Source organism: Cygnus atratus, chromosome 4 (assembly GCF_013377495.2).
Source record: "Cygnus atratus isolate AKBS03 ecotype Queensland, Australia chromosome 4, CAtr_DNAZoo_HiC_assembly, whole genome shotgun sequence".
Lineage (NCBI taxonomy): Eukaryota > Metazoa > Chordata > Aves > Anseriformes > Anatidae > Cygnus > Cygnus atratus.
The window spans coordinates 30,075,508-30,095,881 of NC_066365.1; the positions used below are offsets into that span (position 1 = coordinate 30,075,508).

General features: G+C 39.4%; 2 protein-coding genes across 2 annotated transcripts in view; one reads left to right on the top strand and one right to left on the bottom strand.

Moving 5' to 3' along the window:
* On the top strand, positions 1-12,274 carry PPID (peptidylprolyl isomerase D). Its single transcript, XM_035547886.2, has 10 exons — positions 1-145; positions 1,125-1,265; positions 1,680-1,786; positions 3,607-3,795; positions 4,651-4,773; positions 6,362-6,468; positions 9,062-9,203; positions 11,269-11,355; positions 11,440-11,482; positions 12,032-12,274. The coding sequence occupies exons 1-10, from the start codon at positions 61-63 to the stop codon at positions 12,118-12,120; spliced, it is 1,113 nt and encodes a 370-aa protein (XP_035403779.1). The 5' UTR covers positions 1-60; the 3' UTR covers positions 12,121-12,274.
* The window catches only part of ETFDH (electron transfer flavoprotein dehydrogenase), an 18,274-nt gene continuing 10,011 nt past the window's right edge, over positions 12,112-20,374 (bottom strand). The window contains exons 9-13 of the mRNA XM_035547874.2: positions 20,229-20,372; positions 16,001-16,169; positions 14,053-14,235; positions 13,507-13,728; positions 12,112-13,240 (exon numbers count right to left, since the gene is read on the bottom strand). Of these exons, the coding sequence (XP_035403767.1) occupies positions 13,077-13,240; positions 13,507-13,728; positions 14,053-14,235; positions 16,001-16,169; positions 20,229-20,372 (882 nt within the window). The 3' untranslated portion in view covers positions 12,112-13,076. The remainder of the gene's footprint in view (positions 13,241-13,506; positions 13,729-14,052; positions 14,236-16,000; positions 16,170-20,228; positions 20,373-20,374) is intronic.

Below are 20,374 nucleotides of genomic sequence, written 5' to 3' on the forward strand. Positions count from 1 at the left end.
CGTGGGCGGAGCGGGCGCAGGGAGGGAGGGAGGGAGTGAGGCAGCGCGGGCAGCGGCGACATGTCGCACCCGTCCCCCAGCGCCCGGCCCGGCAACCCCCGCAACCCCCGCGCCTTCTTCGATGTGGACATCGGGGGCGAGCGAGGTGGGGCCGGGGCTTCGGCCTGCGGGGCGGTGTGGGCCGGGGCGCTGTGGACGGGGAGGGAGCGGGGGGGGGGCACGGCGGCAACATGGCCCCCGCGGGCCCCGCGCGCCGCTTCTCGCCCTGCTTTCCCCGGGCGCGGAGCTCCGCCGCTGTCAGAGGGACGCCGGGAGGGGGGACGCGGCCCCGCGGAGCCCCGCGGCCGGGCAGAGCCGCCCCACACGGCTGCGGCCCCGCACGGCCCTGGGGCCGCCATTTGCTCCCCGCCGGGCCGGCCCCGTGCGCCCCGGGCTGGCGGCGGCCGCGGGTGTCGGTGTCGCCGGGGGTGTTGGAAGGTGTGGGCACGGGGACGGAGCTGGGATAAAAAATGACGGGGAAGGGCGGCGGGGCAGTGCCTGGAGGCGTGGGTTTGCAGAGCCGACGTTGACACGGTGCTGCCTCCAGAGCGCCGTGCGGCTGTTTGGAAGAATGAGGACGATGAGGTGGTCTGCTTTGTACTGACTTCCAGCCATCTGATTTCATTCCCGCGTTAATTAGAGTTAGTATATTTACATTCAGCGTCCGGGAGAGTGAGGCTGTTAGGCTGAGGAGAAGAGGGGAGCATCCTCTGATGGCGGCACCAAGGGGGGACAGCGCCGTGAGGAGCCAGCTTGTGACAAGATGACAGTGACACAAAATCCATCTGTCCACTCTTGTAGGGTCTGTGATCTTCCCAGGTTTCACTTCCCGTACATTTTTAGGTGTAAGGACTGCTTAGTAGCACCTGTAACTGTACAGAGCCGTTATTCGCCTGCAAGTTCAGCATTACTCCATTGTAGTAAAATGGGAGCTTAAGAGAATGAGGAGTAAGGTTGGTTTACATGCTTGACATAAACTTTTTGATCAAAAAATCTGAAACATTGACTTCCTTTGCCCTGTAATGCTCGATAAATCACTGTGCCAAGGCCAGGACTTAACATTTTCTCATTTTCTGTCATTTCAGTTGGACGCATTGTCTTTGAATTATTTGCTGACATTGTACCTAAAACTGCCGAAAACTTCAGGGCGTTATGTACAGGAGAGAAAGGAACAGGGCCCACAACTGGAAAACCTCTCCATTATAAAGGATGCCCTTTCCATAGAAGTAAGTTCTGTGAAATCCTTCATTATCAATATTTGAAATAATGGTAAATGTTACTGTGGAGCATTTGTTGAAGAAATAACGACTGAAACTAAGTTTTTGACTTTTTGATCCTCCTAATCTCTAGATATTGTCTGCCATGCATTGTCAATAAATTTGCATTATAAATTCATCAGTAAATTAGCAAAACTAATTTGAGTTGTAAATAGGTTGAAGTGGTTTTCAGGTAAAGGATCAAATTTCAAATAACGTTCACTGAATAGAAAAGGAGTGTGTGGGTGAGGATAACTAAAATGTGGTTTGCATTTTATTTAGGCGCAGTGCTGATGACTGGGATTGCTCGTCATCTCTGAATTGTTTGGTCTGCAGTGCCTTTTCTGCCTTGCTGCTATATTTTGTAATTATTTTCTTTTACAGTTATTAAGCAGTTCATGGTTCAGGGTGGAGATTTCTCAAATCAAAATGGCACTGGTGGAGAAAGTATTTATGGTGAAAAATTTGAAGATGAAAACTTTCATTATAAGGTAAAATATTAAAAATAGTAATTGCATCCAGTTTTTGAAGTTTCAGTGATTTTTAGTTTTCTTCAAGTTCAGCACTAGTACCCTTTAGTCCACTGTTAATGTATTTTTAAACAGTGGAATGAATGCAGCCAAAAAGCCCCCTACTAGTTTGTCCTTAGAGTCTTTATTGAGTACAGAAGAAAGGGTCCACCTTACTAAGAAAGGGCAACCATAGTCTACATTTTTTTTTTAATTGCACCATCAGAAATTAATTTGAAACAGTATTTCTGTTCCATTGAAGGAGGTAGGGATACTATTGTAAAAGAGTGACAAATAGGGTTTTGAGTATGTACAGGTCTGGATTTGAGGATGTTGTTTTAAGAGATGTTGGCTTTGATGGCAGAGCTAACTTCAGAAACTCCTACCCCCCATTATTTATTCCCACTCCTGTATCAGGGCTCACTAATTATAGCACCAATGCAACTGTTCATGGATCCATTCTATACATTAAAAAATATATCTTGTAAATGAGCTATTTCATGTTTTTTATAGTGTAGTAAGTTTGTTCACCCTGCTGCAGGATGGCAGGAAGGAGCTACACTGTGAGAGTAGGAAATTACAAAGCCATCTTTGTCCCCAAAATCAATGTCTAGTGATACCAGGGAGACTGTAGCTGCATGTGCCTTACACATTCAAACAGGTACAATTAACAGGTACAGTTCTTGAACGCTGCTTGTGTCAGGATCTGTCCTGTACCTTTCCTTGTTTCCTGGGGAATTGGCATTAACTTCAAAATGCCCATTGCCATTCTTCAGGCTTCTCTTTGATATCAAAATCCAATTTGGTTGATGGCTGCAGGGGTCTGTCTTTTGACATAAGACTGACTTCTTTTTCTTCATTTCTTCTTCTGAAGAAATGTTTCTCTTCTATACTTTTAAATCATTTTTAGAAGAAGTTTTAGTTCTACCTTTATATAAAATGGGTATTCCAGACAGAAAGGGAAGAAAACTGCCTTTTACCGTACTGTACAGCAGGTCCACCTTTGTTCTGTCGGTGTTTATATGGTTACCTGTAAATTGGAATAAATGGCAAGACTTTGCCAGTGGTCAGCTTATCACGTCAGATCACTCCCAGTCCACTTTTTCGGTGTCACTTCTTCAGCTAATGGCTGTACAATTGTGAAACACCCAATTTACTCAGTCCCCAAGCAGTGTTGTTACCATGCCAATTTTGCAAGCCTTGAATTTCTCAGTCTGATTTTTCCAGACTGTTTTACTTGTTTTGTAAGCTTACCAAATGACAAGCAGAAATATCATGGGAGAAATACTTCATCTGCAACGTTTTTCAAAACAATTTCGTGGCAAGAAAATGCACCTGAGTTACCGGGAGTTTTGTTAATAAATATGACTCACTTCATGGGACTGCTGCCGAGACTTGGTCCCAAGCGAAATGGAGTCGCATGTAAATGTTCTGAAGATCAGAGCCACCAGACTTCTGGCTCTTACTTTGTGGCTTCTCTTCTGAATGTTTACAGACAACACGTGCATGTGTAAGGCAATGCCAGAGCTTACTGTTCCTTGGCTCTCTGTTTACAGACCAGTGCTGTCTAGCATTAGTTGTAATTAAAAAGAAAAAAAAAAAAGGTGAAAACTTACCTATTTCTCAGGTGATCTGTCCCAACTCGGTAGCTGACCATTGCAGAGTGGATTGATTGTAAAAGAAGTGGACAGGAAATGTTCAGAGTGCAAAGTCGCGTATGTAGCTCTGCTTGCTAGGAGACTGGGTTCTTTATATAATGTTATAACAGATCTTGATTATGTTGGTTGTGATTTGATGTGCAGCACGACAAACCGGGGCTGCTGAGCATGGCAAACGCGGGACCTGGCACTAACGGCTCCCAGTTCTTCATTACCACCGTGCCTACTTCTCACCTGGACGGGAAACATGTGGTGTTCGGCCAAGTGATTAAAGGAATGGGTGTTGTTAAAATATTAGAAAACGTCGAAGTAAATGGAGAAAATCCTGCTAAGGTAAGCAAAACTCATGGCACCTAGGGGTGGTGGTTTTTCTTCTAGTATATGAAGTTTTATGCAGTCACCAAATTGATTTGACCTTTATTTTTTTGAGGAGGATTAAATATTTTTTTTTCCAAAGCAATAAAAGGCCCTGTTTTTAACAGGTTGCTTTGGGGAAAATATTGAAACATTACCTCCCATTCTCCTATTGTAGTCTTGTCAATGGTACCTAGTTTAAATATTAGAGGATGTCTGATTTCTTCAATCTGAAACATAACATGTCTCGTGAAAGTACTGGGAAGGGAAAACGGTTATTTTGTGGTTGAAACCTATTAAAACGGTTACACATTTTGAAGTGTTTTAGAAACTTCAGTGAGGTGGAACTAGAAGGTGGAATTCAAAGCCCTACCTACCTGATAAGTAATTGTTATGAATGTTAGGTCAGAAATAGTTTTATTTCTGGATAAGCTGTCGTTGTAGGTCATGCCAGTTTTTGCTTGCTTCAGAAATGAAGACCTCTGTAATGTTAAAAGACTTGGCAGTTTGAGAAAGATCTGTTGTCTCTGAAGTAGTGAAATTTCAATGGCTTGTGTTTTGCTGAAGCTCAGCGTGCTGTCAGCTCCTCTTCCAGCCCCCTTGTAGAGCGTGGGTATGGTGTTGGTGGAAGGCAGCTTCCCAAAGGCAGTGCTTTCTGTGATAAAAGCCTTTTGATGAGGATAGGCTAATTACGTGATGGGCTTCTGAAATCAACGCACCCAAACAACAGATGAAAAAGCATTTCTACTGAGTTTTGAAGAGTCTATAGAAGTTGTGGCTTTTTTTTTTTTCCCAAAGTTGTCTTAATAAGCAAACCTGCTATTTATTTTTCAGTTGTGCGTCATTGCAGAATGTGGAGAGCTAAAGGAAGGAGATGACTGGGGAATTGTTCCCCAGGATGGTTCTGGAGATGCTCATCCAGATTTTCCTGAAGACTCAGATATAGACTTAAAAGATGTAAGTAGTTTTCTTTTAAGGTACTTATTTTACAGAATGCAACACTTGTAAGCAATCTGAGTTACATGGCATCTGCGATGTTCACTGAGCCTTTTTTTTTTTTTAAAATCAATGAAGATTAAGTGGTAATGTTTAGTTTTAAGAAAGTGAATGTTGGGGGAGGAGATTGCAATCTTTTTTTTTTCAGTGCTAATTACAACTGATTTTTTCCTAATAACTAAAACCACAATAGTTTTTTTCCTGTCCATTTCTTTTTACTCATTTTTTGCTTGTGCTGTAGTGACAAAGTGTAATTATGAGAACTCCATCCCAGAGATGACTAAGTATTGTACATGCATACTTTTTCTGTACAACCTTTAACATAATTCATCCTTTAAAAATTGCCTCACTTACTAAAAATAATAAAGGATGAAACTTTTACAATATTTTTAGTATATCCATGCTAGATGCTCTCAGTTCCCAGTAGCTGTTTGCTTTTCAGGTCGTTCAAACTGAAGGAAGACTGGTTGCCGAGAGTTAGGGAGCAGGCTGGCGAAAGCAGCTCTTATGCAGCTTCTTACTTTATCCTGATAGTGAAATAGATAAGCTGTGGAAATCAAACACTGTGAGAGGGGAATAAAAAGGGGGCCACGATGTATGTGTAGATTCCAAATACAGAATTAAAAACGGAGAGAATAGTAAGAAACAAAAACCTTACAGCTAGAAACCAGAAACTCCTTGTATCTGGCTATTGATATGGTGAAAGAGGTTTTGGATGGCATTTCTTGTGGTCTAGATCTGAGCTTGGCAGATGCCTGCCTCCCTTAAACACGTTTATACAAACTAACCGCAGAAACCATGGTGACATTCATCTTCTGCTGTGATGATAAGTTTTTTCAAGGATATTAATTCTAGTTGGGTAGAAGTGTAAACCGATAGTCTTAAAAATGGCAATACATACATTTGACAGATCTGAAGGCAACTGTGGTACAGACAGCAGTAACTATAAACTGTTTCTTGCCACTGGAAAAGTAACCTAACACTTGAAGTACATGCCATTCTGGAAATAGAAGTGATGGATTTGATGCATGCTGGCAGTTTTCTTTTTCTTCCATAGATGTTGGAAGCGTTTTGAGAGAAAGATGTGTGTTGCTATGACTTTTGTTGAGAACGTGCAGATCTCAGGTGACTCTAGTACCATTTTGAGAAGCAGAGGATGAAATATTCCTGTGAATAAGGCAGTCTTGGTTGAATACTTTCATTGTTAGCATGCCTTCCTTTCTGTGAATAATGGTCAACACCTTTATTTATAGCTTTCTGTGTGGGTAGCAGCGTTTAGGGGAAAGAATTGGACTGCTGTGTTGTCTCTGGTGTTTTCTTACTCTTAATCCTGTAGAAAACCCATTAGTAATTTCATCTTTCAGACTATTGCATTTCTTAAAGTATAGAATATTACAGAAGTGGTTTGAAGTTAGTATTTATCTAAAATTGCAATACTTCTGAGATCTTTGAAAGAAGATGGACATGAGATCCTCCTGTTAAATATAAAGTAAACCAAGACTTCTCTCATAAGTAAATTTATACCTTATATTTTCCATCTATTCATTAGGTTGACAAGATTGTGGCCATAGCAGAAGACATAAAGAATATAGGAAATACTTTCTTCAAATCGCAAAATTGGGCAATGGCAGCTAAAAAGTATAGTAAAAGTTTACGGTAAGGCTATCATCATTAAATGAGGTAGTTTCTGTAATCCAAATTAATTCTGATATCAAGCAATTATACATGCATTTTAAAAATGCCTGTTGCTGTGTTTTTCTTTTTTTTTCTGTTTTAAAAAATAGCTTTCAGAGTCTAGAAAACATCTGGTTGTTCTTTAGCTACCAATACAAGTAGGTCTTCTACTTACTGCTAGACTAAGAGCTATAGGCAAGAAGTATTGTTTTGAATTGAATAAATGCTCCTCTATTAATGCTGCTGCTGTGCTGGTGCATAATTGGGAAGAAAAGCACAATAGGATACTGTGTATTTGGAGAGGAAGGGAGGGAGATACTTGTCAGATTTCGAATAAGCAGTAGCTTTAGGAGATGGGTAGGCTCAAGAGAGAGCACCCCCAAATGTGATGCTTATTAATTCGTTATTAGTTTTTGTTTTGAGGCATTGTGCCATTGTCCTGTCTCCATGTATAATTCAGACTTGCCTTTAAAATCACGATCTTTGTTTCCATACTGCTCCTTTCTTCTTTCACGATTTTTGCTTTACGTGTATGTGGTTCTCCCGTTAACTTTTTAAAGTTATACTGACCTTTTTTCCTACCTTCCTTATGATCACTGGTTAATGAGCAGTGACAATAAGGGAAGAAAAAACATTCAGGCATATTTAATGCTTCAGCTGTGTTTTAACCGATTGAGTTTCAAACAAATGATGTCTTTCTGAAGCATAAAAATTAATCCATACAGATAATTAACCCACAATGCAACCTCTACCTATGCCTTCAAAAATCCTTTCATAGTACAACTTAAAACCTGAAATAAATAGGATTGATATGTAAACCCTTGAGGAATCATACAGAAAAAAGGCTGGAATAGATCTTTAAGTAACTAATCGAGTATCAGGTATAATTTTGTCATCCCTCACAATTAGTTGTCTTGCTCACTCTTAAGCTGATGAGCCAATGAAGGCTCTTCCAGTTTGTGTAGACAGCTTCTTGTTGATACTCATTGTTTGTCCTAGCGGATGGAAGGGAGAGTAGCTTTTTCTAAACTAGACAAATCTGATTGTTCCAGCTCTTCTTTATGGGTCACGTTTTCATACTTGAATGGACACGGTCCACTGTTCTCCCTGAAGTCTAATACTTTACGTAGGATGGAGTATTTTGGTTGGCACTTCTCGGGAACTGACAGGAGTAGCTCTTATCGGGGGCATCGCCCATGTCTTCTGTACAACTCGCCTAGCAAACAAACCATCTGGTGGTTTTACATTTTTTTTTTAAATCAGCGTTGCATTGTGCATTCTTTAATGCTTATATTGTATTATAACCTTCAGTTCTTCTTACCTTATTGCTGCTTAACCAGTTGTTTTTCACGCCAGAATTTATACTTTCTTGTCCAAAATGCATTACTTTCCCTTGTCTCTGCTCATATTCATCTTACGGATTTCTTTGGCTTGGAAGCTCTGATTTTGTTTCCAGAATGGTTGAAGTCTGTCATGTTTTGGTGTGATTTATAAACACCACAGGTGCATTCTATTTGTTTTGAACATAACTCACTGTGTATTATTTTCCTTAGCTTCTTACCTTACCCTTTTTTCTCTCTTTTGGTTCTTATTTCTTGCATGATGCCCAGCAAGTGGACAAATCACTGGGATTATGTCTAACTTACATTTTAAGTATTACTTATTTCTGTACTCCAAAATTGTATACAAACCATCCAACGCTCAAAAGATAAGGATGAAAAATTAAAACTCCATAAGCACCAATCTGTGAAAACTGCATTAATAATGGCATGCTTAAAATGTGAGTGTATGCAAACACAATTTTGGTAAATTTGATTTTCTTTTTTTTTTTAAATTAAAACAATAGAAGTTCTGTAAGCACGCCCTTAAAAAAGATAGAACTTTTATATCCACAACAGGCCTTTGCTACTTGAGATAAAAAGCTGCCAGCATTAACACGGTGTAAATTAAGAAGAATGAGATACAATCTGTCTGTCCGTTTACCTGCGAGGCAGCGATGCAGTAAATGATAGGCCTTGATCCTGAACCAGGGTCAGTTTTGAAATTCAGGAAAATGCACCTCAGAGTCGTCACTGGAAAGCAGGTGGAGTTAACTAATAACATTCTTGCCTTTACAAAGTAAAGTTAGCTTTAGCTTTTCACCATAAATGCCTAAATTAACTAAAATCTTACTGAAGAAGAGATGAAGCTTCTTAGGAATGTGGAAGGTGCTATAGTGGCATTGCTTTTTGCCACAGATGAGCATTATGTTTGTTGGGAATAAGCACTGAGATAAATTCTAATGGGTTTAATGCCATCTAGGATAGTGCATTTGTCTAAGAATAAAAGATGCCGTCAGTACAGTAAAGGGATAGGAGTATTTTCCTCCGTTGGTCTAATACTTACTGAGCTACAGGAAAACATTCACTGATTCATCTTTTTAAATACACAAATACAAATAAATACTTGTAATAGTGGAATTGACACTGCATTACAAATGCCAGCTTGCACTTACCTGTGGAAAGATAGCTCCAGGCAGAAGAAAACAGAATTTGCAACACTAACGCGCACTCTTTGTAAACCTGTTTTTCTCCAGGTATGTAGAAGCTTCTGAAACGGTGGCAGACGAGGCTGACAAGCCAAAGCTGAAGACCATTGGGCTGACTTGTGTTTTAAACATCGGTGCCTGTAAGCTAAAACTGTCCGACTGGCAGGGAGCCATTGACAGTTGTTCGGAGGTAAATTTAGTGTTAAGTAATTTGATTAGCAATTGGCCTATGTCGAGAATGGAGACTGAAACTGCAAAGCTTTTTTAAAGTTCTTCCAACAAGTTCAAGGTTTGAAAGTATGAAGTAGAAGGCTGGTTGTGAAGTTATCACAAACCTTCTGCTATGTGCCTTTTTGAAATGATTTTAAAATTGAAAAGGAATTTAAAAGCAAAACTTCTGTTGCTTATTGCCAGAGAAAATACATACTGGGATTGTCAGTTCTGTTTTCTAAGAACAGAGCTAATGTTTAAATTACAGAGAGTCTTCAGTGAAAGAAGAGTATTTTTTTTCCTGGAAGACAAAAGACTAGTACAAGCAAAACATTTTACTTGTTTTCAAATCTGATGGGCCTGAATTTCATTCACTGAAATGAATTTTCCAATTAAATCCCTTTCAAATAGGGTAGTGGTGAAAGGAAACTGGTGAAGGGGAAAAAAAAGGAAGGAAACAAATGCAACTGATCTGCATGTGAGGGATCTATGAAGAGCTGGCTTGCTTTCCAGGCTGCTGGCGGTGTTCTGCACTGAACATTTATAAACCCATGTCCTCAGATGGACAAATGGAGGGGTAAAAAAGTGTAACATGGCATCTGTCCTCTAGAAAATGATCGACTGAAACAGCGTTTAAATGTCACAGAAATTGATAATCCTAATACTTGCAAATGTGGAAAAACTATTTTTTTTTTTTTTTAAGATTATAGAATTGTTAGATCAAAGCAAGTCCCTAACTGTAGTAGCCATCTGTAATGCATTTAGCTTAGATATCACAGCAAGTGTTAAACTGTGTATCAGTGTTTTAATTAGACCACCAGTTTCTAAGACTAACTAGTAGAGTTCAATTAATTGTTGATGAGGAACTATACAGTTTCAGTGATGATTTCCTAAGGCCAAAAGTTTTTTTTTTTTAATTACCAATCTGTAATACATGCATTGTTTGGTGTAAATAAGAAGTTACAGAGAGCTGAACCTGTTCAAACAAGCCTTGTGTTAAAATAGCTGTAAGCACACTTGGTCCAGCTGAAAACGAGGAATGCTATGTGCACCTGGTACAGACACCTAAGTAAGTTTTTAACTCTTGACAGAGAAGAGGTTCAAGGCCTTATAGCAGATAGATCAAGACAAGCTCTCAGAGCAATACTTTATACGAACAGCCAATACTGAGGTGTTTTTAAAAAATCTAGACACAGCTTCTAGCGTCTAGCATTCCTAATTAATGAGTTAAAGTTAATGAATGAAACTAACAAAGCTCCACATTCACACAGATTTCCTCTAATCATTGAACAACTTTTTATTTCTTAAAATTGAAAAAAAGAAGTATAATATAGTTCTATCTTTGCAGTAAGAAAAAACCAATGGGATTTTCACAGGCAAGAAAAAGCTCCTGAAGAGAATGGAGCTATCCAAATTAATGGAGGTAGTTTGAAAAAAATAATTAGTGAGTGACTCGACTAGTGGAACAATCTCTTTACCTGGTCACTGTATTTCCTATTTTGGTATTGTCATATTAGAGCTGGAACGTACACATTAGCGAAACCATTCGTGTCAGAAAAGGGATGATACCTGAAATGTGACAAGGTTCCTGAATCACAAGATGGAGCGCTTGCATCTTTCTGTTCTGCAGTGAAAAAAGCTTTACAGAAAATTCCCTGGTTGTTTTTTTTTATGATGCTGCTGTAGAGGGTTTTCTTGGTGCGAAGGGAGGAGCTGCAATACAGAACAGTGAGCATCAAGGTTAGGATAACCTGTGCTGCAGCAGCAGCTTTGCTTTGACAGCTGTATTGATCAGTACAGGTTCCATTTCATTGTAATGTATGCTGGCCCTTGACAGAAGCCCACTTGTGGTGCAGCAGTACTGAAAGCGATCAGATAGCCATTCAGTGTGCTCCATTATAGCATCCCTTTTTGCAGTTAATGTTTTGACAGCTCACCCTCAAATCAAATAGGGAGATTGTCTGCTGGTGGGAACTGCCATTTGCAGAGATGGGAGGCTGTGAAGTATACTAAATGTTAATGTGACAATTTTATTAAATTTACAGGCTCTTAAAATAGATCCAGCAAATACTAAAGCTCTCTACAGACGGGCTCAAGGATGGCAGGGAATAAAAGATCTCGATCAGGCACTGGTAATGATTAGAATATTTACATTTTTTTGGGGGTATATCTAAATATTTCATCAGAACATTCATTTATATTTGTTTTTATTTAAGGCTGATCTTAAGAAGGCTCATGAAATAGCCCCTGAAGACAAAGGTAAAATAAAGCCGTTTCTCTACAGATCCTGTACTTTAGAATGTAATCAGGGTAATACTTACATAAGAAATCATACCAATGTGATGCCTAAAATGGTGGCTTCTAATAACTGTTGAAACTTAGAAGCTGATTTATTGAGCACAGAGCCCACTGACATGGAACACCTGTTTTTATACAGCATTGATGTGTCTGGTAGCCTGGGCAACTGCTGATGTAGGTATAGTTTTACAGCTATGCTCAAAGTGGTCATACTAATTTTCGGGTCTTACCAGTACCTAACAGGTTAAGACTTTTAGATCGTAAATTCTGAGTGGACACCAATACTATGCTTCCTACATCTTCCCCTACATGGTCACCTTCCAGGTAAATCAAAGGGAAAGCCTTTTTGCTGCTGGTATCTGACCTAGCAGAAGATCAAATGCAGTTTAGTGTACAAACATCGTGTACAAAATAATATGGGTAATTTGCAGCAGTGAGACCTGCTCTTGACATATTAGGAAACCTAATATAACCTAAAGACACTGTATCATGGATTTTCTTTTTAAACAGCTATCCAGACGGAAACACTCAAAATCAAGCAGAAGATAAAAGCCCAAAAGGAGAAAGAGAAGGCAGCTTATGCTAAAATGTTCGCTTGATATTTTTATTGTTAAGCTTTTAATTCTATGCACTAACTCTTGCGAAAGACAAAGTGGAGCTGGAGGCAACTGTTCCCTCTTTCATTTGCCCTGTACTGCACTTCTTGGTGTTTACAACTTAAAAAGTCTAATAAAGACATTGTTCAAAGGTGAAGTGTTTATCTTCTTTTAAGGTGTAAGAACTTGCTTTGTGATTCAGGTATGTTGCTTGCAGTAGGGGTTGCGTTTTTGCTGCTTAATACTTAGGGCCTCCTAAAAAGTCTGGTTTTAACACCAAAGCCATTTAAGCAGTTTGTTAGATTTATTTTTATTTTTGTTTTTAATAAGTGCAGGCCTGATTTCTTGTCAGGAATAAAAAGTGCTGACAGACATATACCCTGAAGGTGCAAATATTAACCCATTTTTTTTAAACCACTTTACAGTTGTATTACAGATGGGCTCCCTGTCATCATCAGGAAAAAAAAATAATCTATGTTTTATGTAAAAAGTGTAACACTTAAGAACAGTGACGGTTTTCTAGAATGATGTACTTTCCCTACTGTGAGGTAGGACTCTACATATAGTAAAGCACTTCCGATAGACAAACACTTTTTTTTTTTTTTTTAAGGATAGGTACTAAACTTTTCCATTACACCCCTGATTCTGGATATGGCTCCTGTCATCACTGAACTTCAGCAATAAATCCAAGGTCCAAAATGCATTTGTCAGTCCTAAGAAGAACTTTCTTCTTCCTGCCACCCAACTCCTGAAAAGAAGTTCTATTTTAAATAAGGCTAGGGTTTAACCAGAATGCACCCACCTTCCATTTAATGCAGTGGTCATACCTAAACTTCAGAATGGCATGTTAGTCTCAAAACTCTCTAACATTCAAGTCAGTGCTGTACTTTACACTGCAGCATAAAATACTCCAACTTTTCTGTTGGTGATCAGAAGTCACTGAATAGTTCTCAGCCACTTCACATCCCGTTATAAGCTGGTCCTCCTCCTCCTTCAGGCACTACCCAGTTAATGTTCTGACTTGGGTCTTTAATATCACACGTTTTGCAGTGGACACAGTTCTGAGCATTTATCTGCAGTCTTGATCCTTCTCCTGTTTCCAGAGGAACATATTCGTAAACACCTGGGAAAAGCACAAGAGTGTGTGACTTCTCTGACCAGTTTCTCTTAGTACCAGTGTCATTCAACTGCTTTCTTCCATGTTTATCCATTATATTGTTATGAATGTATTTTTAACGTAATAAATTTGAAGACCTCTACGTGAGCCCTTTTCTAGGAAGACGACTAGGACAGAATATTTAAAGTAGCAGGCCAGGTGGACTCCTCTTGAAACACTTAAGTTTTTCACCTTGCAAAATCTCTCTCACATGCTCCATTTCTATTACCCACCTGCTGGGCAAAATCTTTGTTCCGGTCCATCGAATATAGCCAAATTCTTGCTCACAGGGACGCTGTCATCTTTCAAAGTCAAATGAGCGGGCTGGTCATGTTCGTGATTTGTACCACTTAAAGCCACAGATGATAGGAGATCAAAACTGATTTTTCCATCAGGCTTTGGGTATTCGATAGGAGTACAATCTTTGGCTGGCTTGAGCTGAGCGAAATCTGGTCCTAAATACATTTTTAATAAATAAGATTCATTGCAGAATTACAATTTAATCAAGCTATTTTGATTTTCCTTCTCATCAGAATGAAGTATTTCATAGAAGCTAGCCGTTTTCATGAGACAAATCTTTTCATGGGACAAGATCTATGCTAAGTAGAATAGTGTTTTAATGGCCTCATCTACAAGTCTCCTTCACCACTTTATCATCAATTTCTATAGTTTAAGTCACCACCACTTGACCAGATATGGTCTAGTTTAAACTAAGAGACTGTGAAAAGAGACTGAGGACATGTACATTTAATATCTTCTTTCAGGAAATAATAAGTTACCTGGATGTTTTAATGTCCATGGTTCCTTTCCTCTCAGTAGCCAATAAAATATCCCTGTGTAAATCATTCCTCCATACACACCCAGTATGCTGTGGCAGGACGGGCGGATGTTTCTAACTGCATACAGCTCTTTCCAGACCCAGGACTTTTTCAGGTTCTCTTCATATTCTTGCACATCAAGTCCTACGGAAGGACACTACTTGTTAGATACCTACAGTACATAAAGACTATCCTTGAAATAAATAAATAAAAGAAAAACAAAAAAAAACAACCGAAACAACCTGCTGAATAAAGACAATTGTTAGCAATGAAGGGAGCAAATTAAGAATTTCAGCATAGTACGCTAAGAGTATACTAAACTACATACTTCAGTCTCTTGAAGAAACCAGGTTCAGCAGTCGCCAGCAGGTTACCCACTGCTCCTTTGTAACCTCTTTAAACAAGCCACAAGAAGCAATACATTGCCTCAAACTTCAGCAAAAAAGTAAAGATAGCAGACCAGGTGGCTACAGCGGCATCCCTACCAGAAAACAGCTCCTCTCCTCTCTCACAGAATCAAGATCTGACCGGGACTGTTTACCTGTGGTCTAAGACCCAGGATTTCAATTTTAAAATCGTCAAGTTAAAAGCTTTTCCTTTACAAGTTCGGCAACCATAAGCATTTTGATTTCAGTAACTATGGCTATGGCCCAGTGGAGGACAGCAGTGCTAGACAACGTTTCCTCCCTTTGTAACCAGCAAGTTATCAAGCTGTGTTTTACTAAACTTCTGGTTTTCTTTACAAATGCTACAGACATTGCACACTTAGAAACATCTCCTGCAATATAATATAGTTAAAGCCAAGCAATTAGAAAAAAAAAAGTTTCTTCAAATGAAAGTTTCCTCTCCTTCACCAATCTCTGTTACTACCATATAGATTTTTTAAATAAACATGTTAAGGGCTTGTCTATACATAAAAACCTACTTCAGTCTGTATTTTCTGCCTCATGTAAGGGTCTGAAAAAACTCCCTAGCTGTGTACAGAGCAGTAGCTGGGCTGTAACCTGTCTTGACAGAGCTTTTAACAGCTTATAATAACAGCTGATAATCAAAGAGCAGCAGACTAAACTAATAGAGTGTTTATCATCTCAGACAGGTTCTAGGGCTCTAATCGCTCTACCGTGTTACAGTAAACTAGGAGCTTTATCTGTTCAGCACACCTCTGTGCCACCTTCAGTTGCATGTTTCTCTTGCCGAAGAGCTCACTAGACATGACTCCATCACTACAGAGAAGAGATTTCTAAAATAATTACGTGGCACCTGGCTATAGTGGTTCTCCAGAGTGGCTGAAATTCTAGCAGGGTTATCTCCCTGTACAGCCTTTGTTAACAGATTTAAGGGAACAAGCAAGGCTTAAATATAACACTACAATGCAGTCAGGATCAGATGATTACCCCAATGCATTTGAATGACATATAATAGGAAATACGCAATCTCACACTGAGAAGACTATAAAGACAGAAAAAAGGATCCTACTAACAACAATACAGTGAAAAGTAAATTTGAAAAATCTCACACTTCTGCTTACGTGTCATCAGCTCCTTTTAGTCTTCTGCCTTCTGACTGCAGTCTTTCCGTAAGACTTTTTGAATGATAAAGCTAAAATTTTTAACAGTAAGAACTGAATATATATTATTCTTGTTTGCTTATACAGGAAGTGCAAGCTTAGTTTTCTCATTAGAGGCTTATTTTTCTCCTAGCGGTAGGATCAATACTTAAGAATAGCTAAGCAAGACTTTATTTCTTAAATCATTTTACAGTATAAATAGTAAACAAACAGTATATACCTTTTTAAACCACCACACTCATTTCATGATTTGCATTTCCATCAGAAAATTAATTACAGCTAAACCGTTGGTGGCTTCAACTGAACACAAGGTAACTCCTCGTGAGAGCACAGCGACCTTACCTATTGTCTTTGACTGCAGATTCTCATTCGTTAATTGGCTAAAGATGGCTTCTGAAGCCAACATGCCACTTTTCATTGCAGTGTGGGTCCCTTTGATCTTAGGAACATTCATGAGTCCAGGACTGCAACCAATTAATAATCCACCTGGGAAGGTAAGCTTGGGTATTGACTGAAGAGGAAAAAAAAATTCCTTTTTGTTAAGTGAATATAACATGCTGGAAGTCAAACTGGCATGAGACTGGAGTGTCCTTCACACTTGCATGTGCCTGATCTAAATATACATTGACTTAAGTTATTCTATTTAATCAAATGACTTTGGCATCGTAAACAAATAAGAATGCAGACATTATACTAGGTTTGAGAAGAGACAGCATTTTCCCTATATCCTCTCTCCAACTGCTTTATCTATAAAAAGACTGTGGTAACGTCATCCACTGATACTATTTTCCTCCTTCAATTTTAAGTGAATTCTTTCAAAGAAAGACGTTTGTGCTTCCATTTTCAACATGGTAAGTTGCATCAGTCCCATCTCAGAGTTTATTAGTTGGTGCTGCTTTTTTTTCCATTTGACAAATCTTTTCTGTCAAGCCACGCAGCATCCTCCCTCCTCCCCCCAAATTCCACTTATTTTAGATGTTTTTCAGCATCCAACAAATACATTTTTGGAGCTAAATCATTCTCTTACTCCTGTTCTGCAAGAAGCATAATGTCTTTGAATACAGTCAAAGACTGTACCTAAGTACACAAGACAGCCAGGTAATTTGCAAACATCATGTGTAGTTTATTAATACACATTATCCTCCTAGATTAACTAAGGAATAGCTCACCTACCATGATATTCTCACCCTCATCCAATGAGGTTAGGATTTTAGACAGAGAGCAGCTTCAAAACACAGACCAACTACAGCACTCTGAGGAGAAAGCTGTTACCAAATAAATATAGGCCTGAAATTGCTGGAGGCAAGTTACAAACACAGCCTCCCTCAAAAAGTCTTTTCTTTGTACTGATGAGGGCTTGTGAATCCAACATCCTGCTTTTTTTAAAGCTGCTTGAAACAATTTGTTTTGGAACAGCCTACATAATTCAACACTGAAGAAGTAGTTTTATTTCAAGAAAAATTAAGAAAAAAGTATCCCCTGGTTTTCAAGATAATTTGGAAAAAAAAACACGTTTCTTTTCTTCTGTTAGTTCAGTTGCTATCTGTTCACTACTCAGGCAGGGCTGCCTACACTTGAATATCCATACAACAGTCACTAACAAAACAGTTGTACTTCACACATTTTCCCTGTGCTTTGGGCAATTTGTTGAATCAGACAGTAATTTGGTTCGTAGGAAAGGTAATTTAGGCTAAAAACACAACTACAACTTTTTAACTTACTTTTCCATGACTACAAGTCTTAAGTTCAGTTATATGACAGTATTTCAAAGGAATTAGGTAGTAGGGTGGAAGTCTTCTCCTTCCACAAGACCTTTGGCTGAAAACAGGTGACTGCAGAGAGTAATTCTGACTATCTACTAGGATGCAATGATGCAGCACTGATATAATCATAGACTTCTTGAGTGGTTCTTCAAGTTATACAAAAAGATGGTGAAGGAACATCCACTATTATTTTTCTAAGTCATCTATTTCACTCAATAGGCATATAGAGGCCAGCATACTGCCGAGGTATGAATGAGATTAAAGATTAGTCACGTAACAGAAGGGCTGCATGCATCCCAGTTCTGTTAGCAGTTCTTGTTACAAGAGGTATGGAACTTCATGGCTGTTTTCACAGCCAGTCCGCAGTCATGTGAAGGAAGACACCAGGCTGGGGTGGCACAAGCACTCCGTGTCCCAAGACACATGGCGAAATCCTGAGCTCAGCCTCAAGCACTTGGAGAAGCCACCACCCTCTTGCCAGAGAAAAGGCAAGGACAGTTGGTTTGGAGGACAGAAGGCAAGGTGTGTGCTGCCCCTAGCAAACAGGAAACCTGATGTTCTCTTTCCCTTCGCTCAGCTCAGGGGTGAGGATCTGTAAAAGCAAGACTTATGTTTGACACTTGCATGGGTCATCAACATGACTAATTTCCTAAGTTTTTTTTTTCTTTGATATTCATAACAATACACTGCTCAACAACAGCAACTACTTTTATTTTCCCCACACAACGCTTAAGTCTTTTCAAAGTATTTGATGAAACAGAGGCAAAATAGAGGTTGCATGTGAATTTCTGAATTTGCAAGTCCTTGATTTTGGAATTTTAATAGAAGAAATAACAGCTATGTAGATGTAATCTATAAAACTCTGTCCGTTCCCTCCACATATCCCAAAAGCTACAAAAACAGGGAAATACCTAAGTGCTTGCTCTCTCTCTCTTTCACACAAAGCTATTTTAAAGACTAAAGAACGTGGTCATAAGGTTGTAGATAATAGAAAAAAAAAATCTTAGATCAGTGATAATTTTATATATGTATTTCATACAATACTGTCACCAAAATGAGAACTAGAGCTACAGAGCCACTTACATAAGAAAATATTCCTATACTCCAGTGATGGAAATGAGTCAGACTGCTACAGTTATCAAACAACATATGCAGAGGAAGAGTTACTCTTTTAAAAAGTCTTCCGAAGTGACTCATCAGCTAGGCTTTTTTTTTTATTGGAAATCATATATAATAAAAAATCTACTTAAAAATGTAACTTCATGATCAAATAGACAATTCTAACTAGAGGAAGTAAAAAGTTAGACATGCGACATGCTTTTATGTTAGAAACATTGCAAAGTAAGTGACATGTTTTAAGCCTGGCAAGTCCAAAGATTAGGAGACGGATGTGCAAGAGCTGTACAACCTGTGCAACAGCGCAAATGATGCCTGTGACTTAAAAACTACCGTGTTCTTTCAGCTGTGTGTTGGGGGCAGGATGAGGAGGAACATGCAATTGAAGTCAGAATCTGACTGCTTCAGCCAGGCCAGAAATTCAATAACGACTGTGATACAGAAACCAGCGCGCTGGAAAAAGAAGCCCCTCTTATAAATATGCCCAAATTAAAGCATCTTGGTACTTTCTATACTATCTGTGTTAACGATGGCCCAACAGTGGTTTCTGAGATAAACCAGTAACACAGCCGTTATCATGAACTGAATACAAAGAACATGACGCGACATACTTCCACTTCAGACAGCATGAGGTGATCAACCAGCAGGCTGGCTTTATGCGTATCACGAGCGTAACCCAGTAGTTGCATCATGAACTCACATTACTCAGTCCCAGGCATTCACACTTGCAGCAAAGCCTAACTCCAGGAGACTATCGCGACAGTTACCTCGCTGCTGAAGTCCTACTTGTATTTCAAAAGCTGCATGAGGCCACATTTATATTAAAGAAGAGATTCAAAAAGGAAAGACAAAGGTGTCAGAGAGCAGAGGTGAATGGCCCCACAAACAGGCTGCACAGATCACGAACACTCAGCCTGGTTTTAAGTTCCAAACCGAAAAGAAGCATCAAGAAGATGGATGTGGCAGCCCAGGACACACAGCTTTTATTTTTTCCTCAAGATTTCAAGTGTTTCAAGATTCCCACAAGAGGTTAAAAACTTGAAAGATCTTGAGCTATTAAACATGTATTTTAGACTATTTCTCCTGCAAGTTATTCCAACCCTTTCAATTGACCTTAAGTCTTGGTGTATGTAATCTTTTAGACTCCCTGAGGGAACAAAATGAACAAGGTGTTCTATCTCCCAAGAAGCAAGAAATTCAAAGCTGTGCATGAAAAATACTGAATGTACTTGAGGAGGTGAGGGCTTAACTGCCAAAGTACGCAACTGCAGCACCATCACTGACTCAAGGGTCAAGCACTCAAAAGCACAAGCATTTAGGAAAATACCTCCTCCTCCGCACCCCCAAAAGAGCCAGATGACTGGTGCCACCCACCCCCCAAGGTTTCCAGGCCAAACAAAGAATTATCTGTACCTTTGCTGCAGAACACGTGCCTGCAATATAAACTCCACATGTAATTTCAAAAGTAAAGTGACTGTGTCAGAAGATTCCTGGTATTACAGAACCTAAGCCTAGCAAATCTCAGCAGGTGTCTCCAGCAAGAAAACAAAGTCTTTGTGTCTAGCAAAACTTCTGGCCTTATTCATCTTTGTTGTAGTTCAGCTGTTTCCCAACAGCATGCAACCTGAATCTGTAATACTACAAACATGGCTATGGAAAACTGAAAGTAAAAAACTTCATGAAAATGTTACCTGGAGACCGCCTTCATTCAATGCTCTGGCACCATATGCAATCCTTTTTCCACCCTCCAAAGTGGGCTCTACACTCGGATGGTGCTTCCACCTCTGAAACTCCCTAAACGGATTCAAATAGGGATTTTGATAATCTAAACCAACCT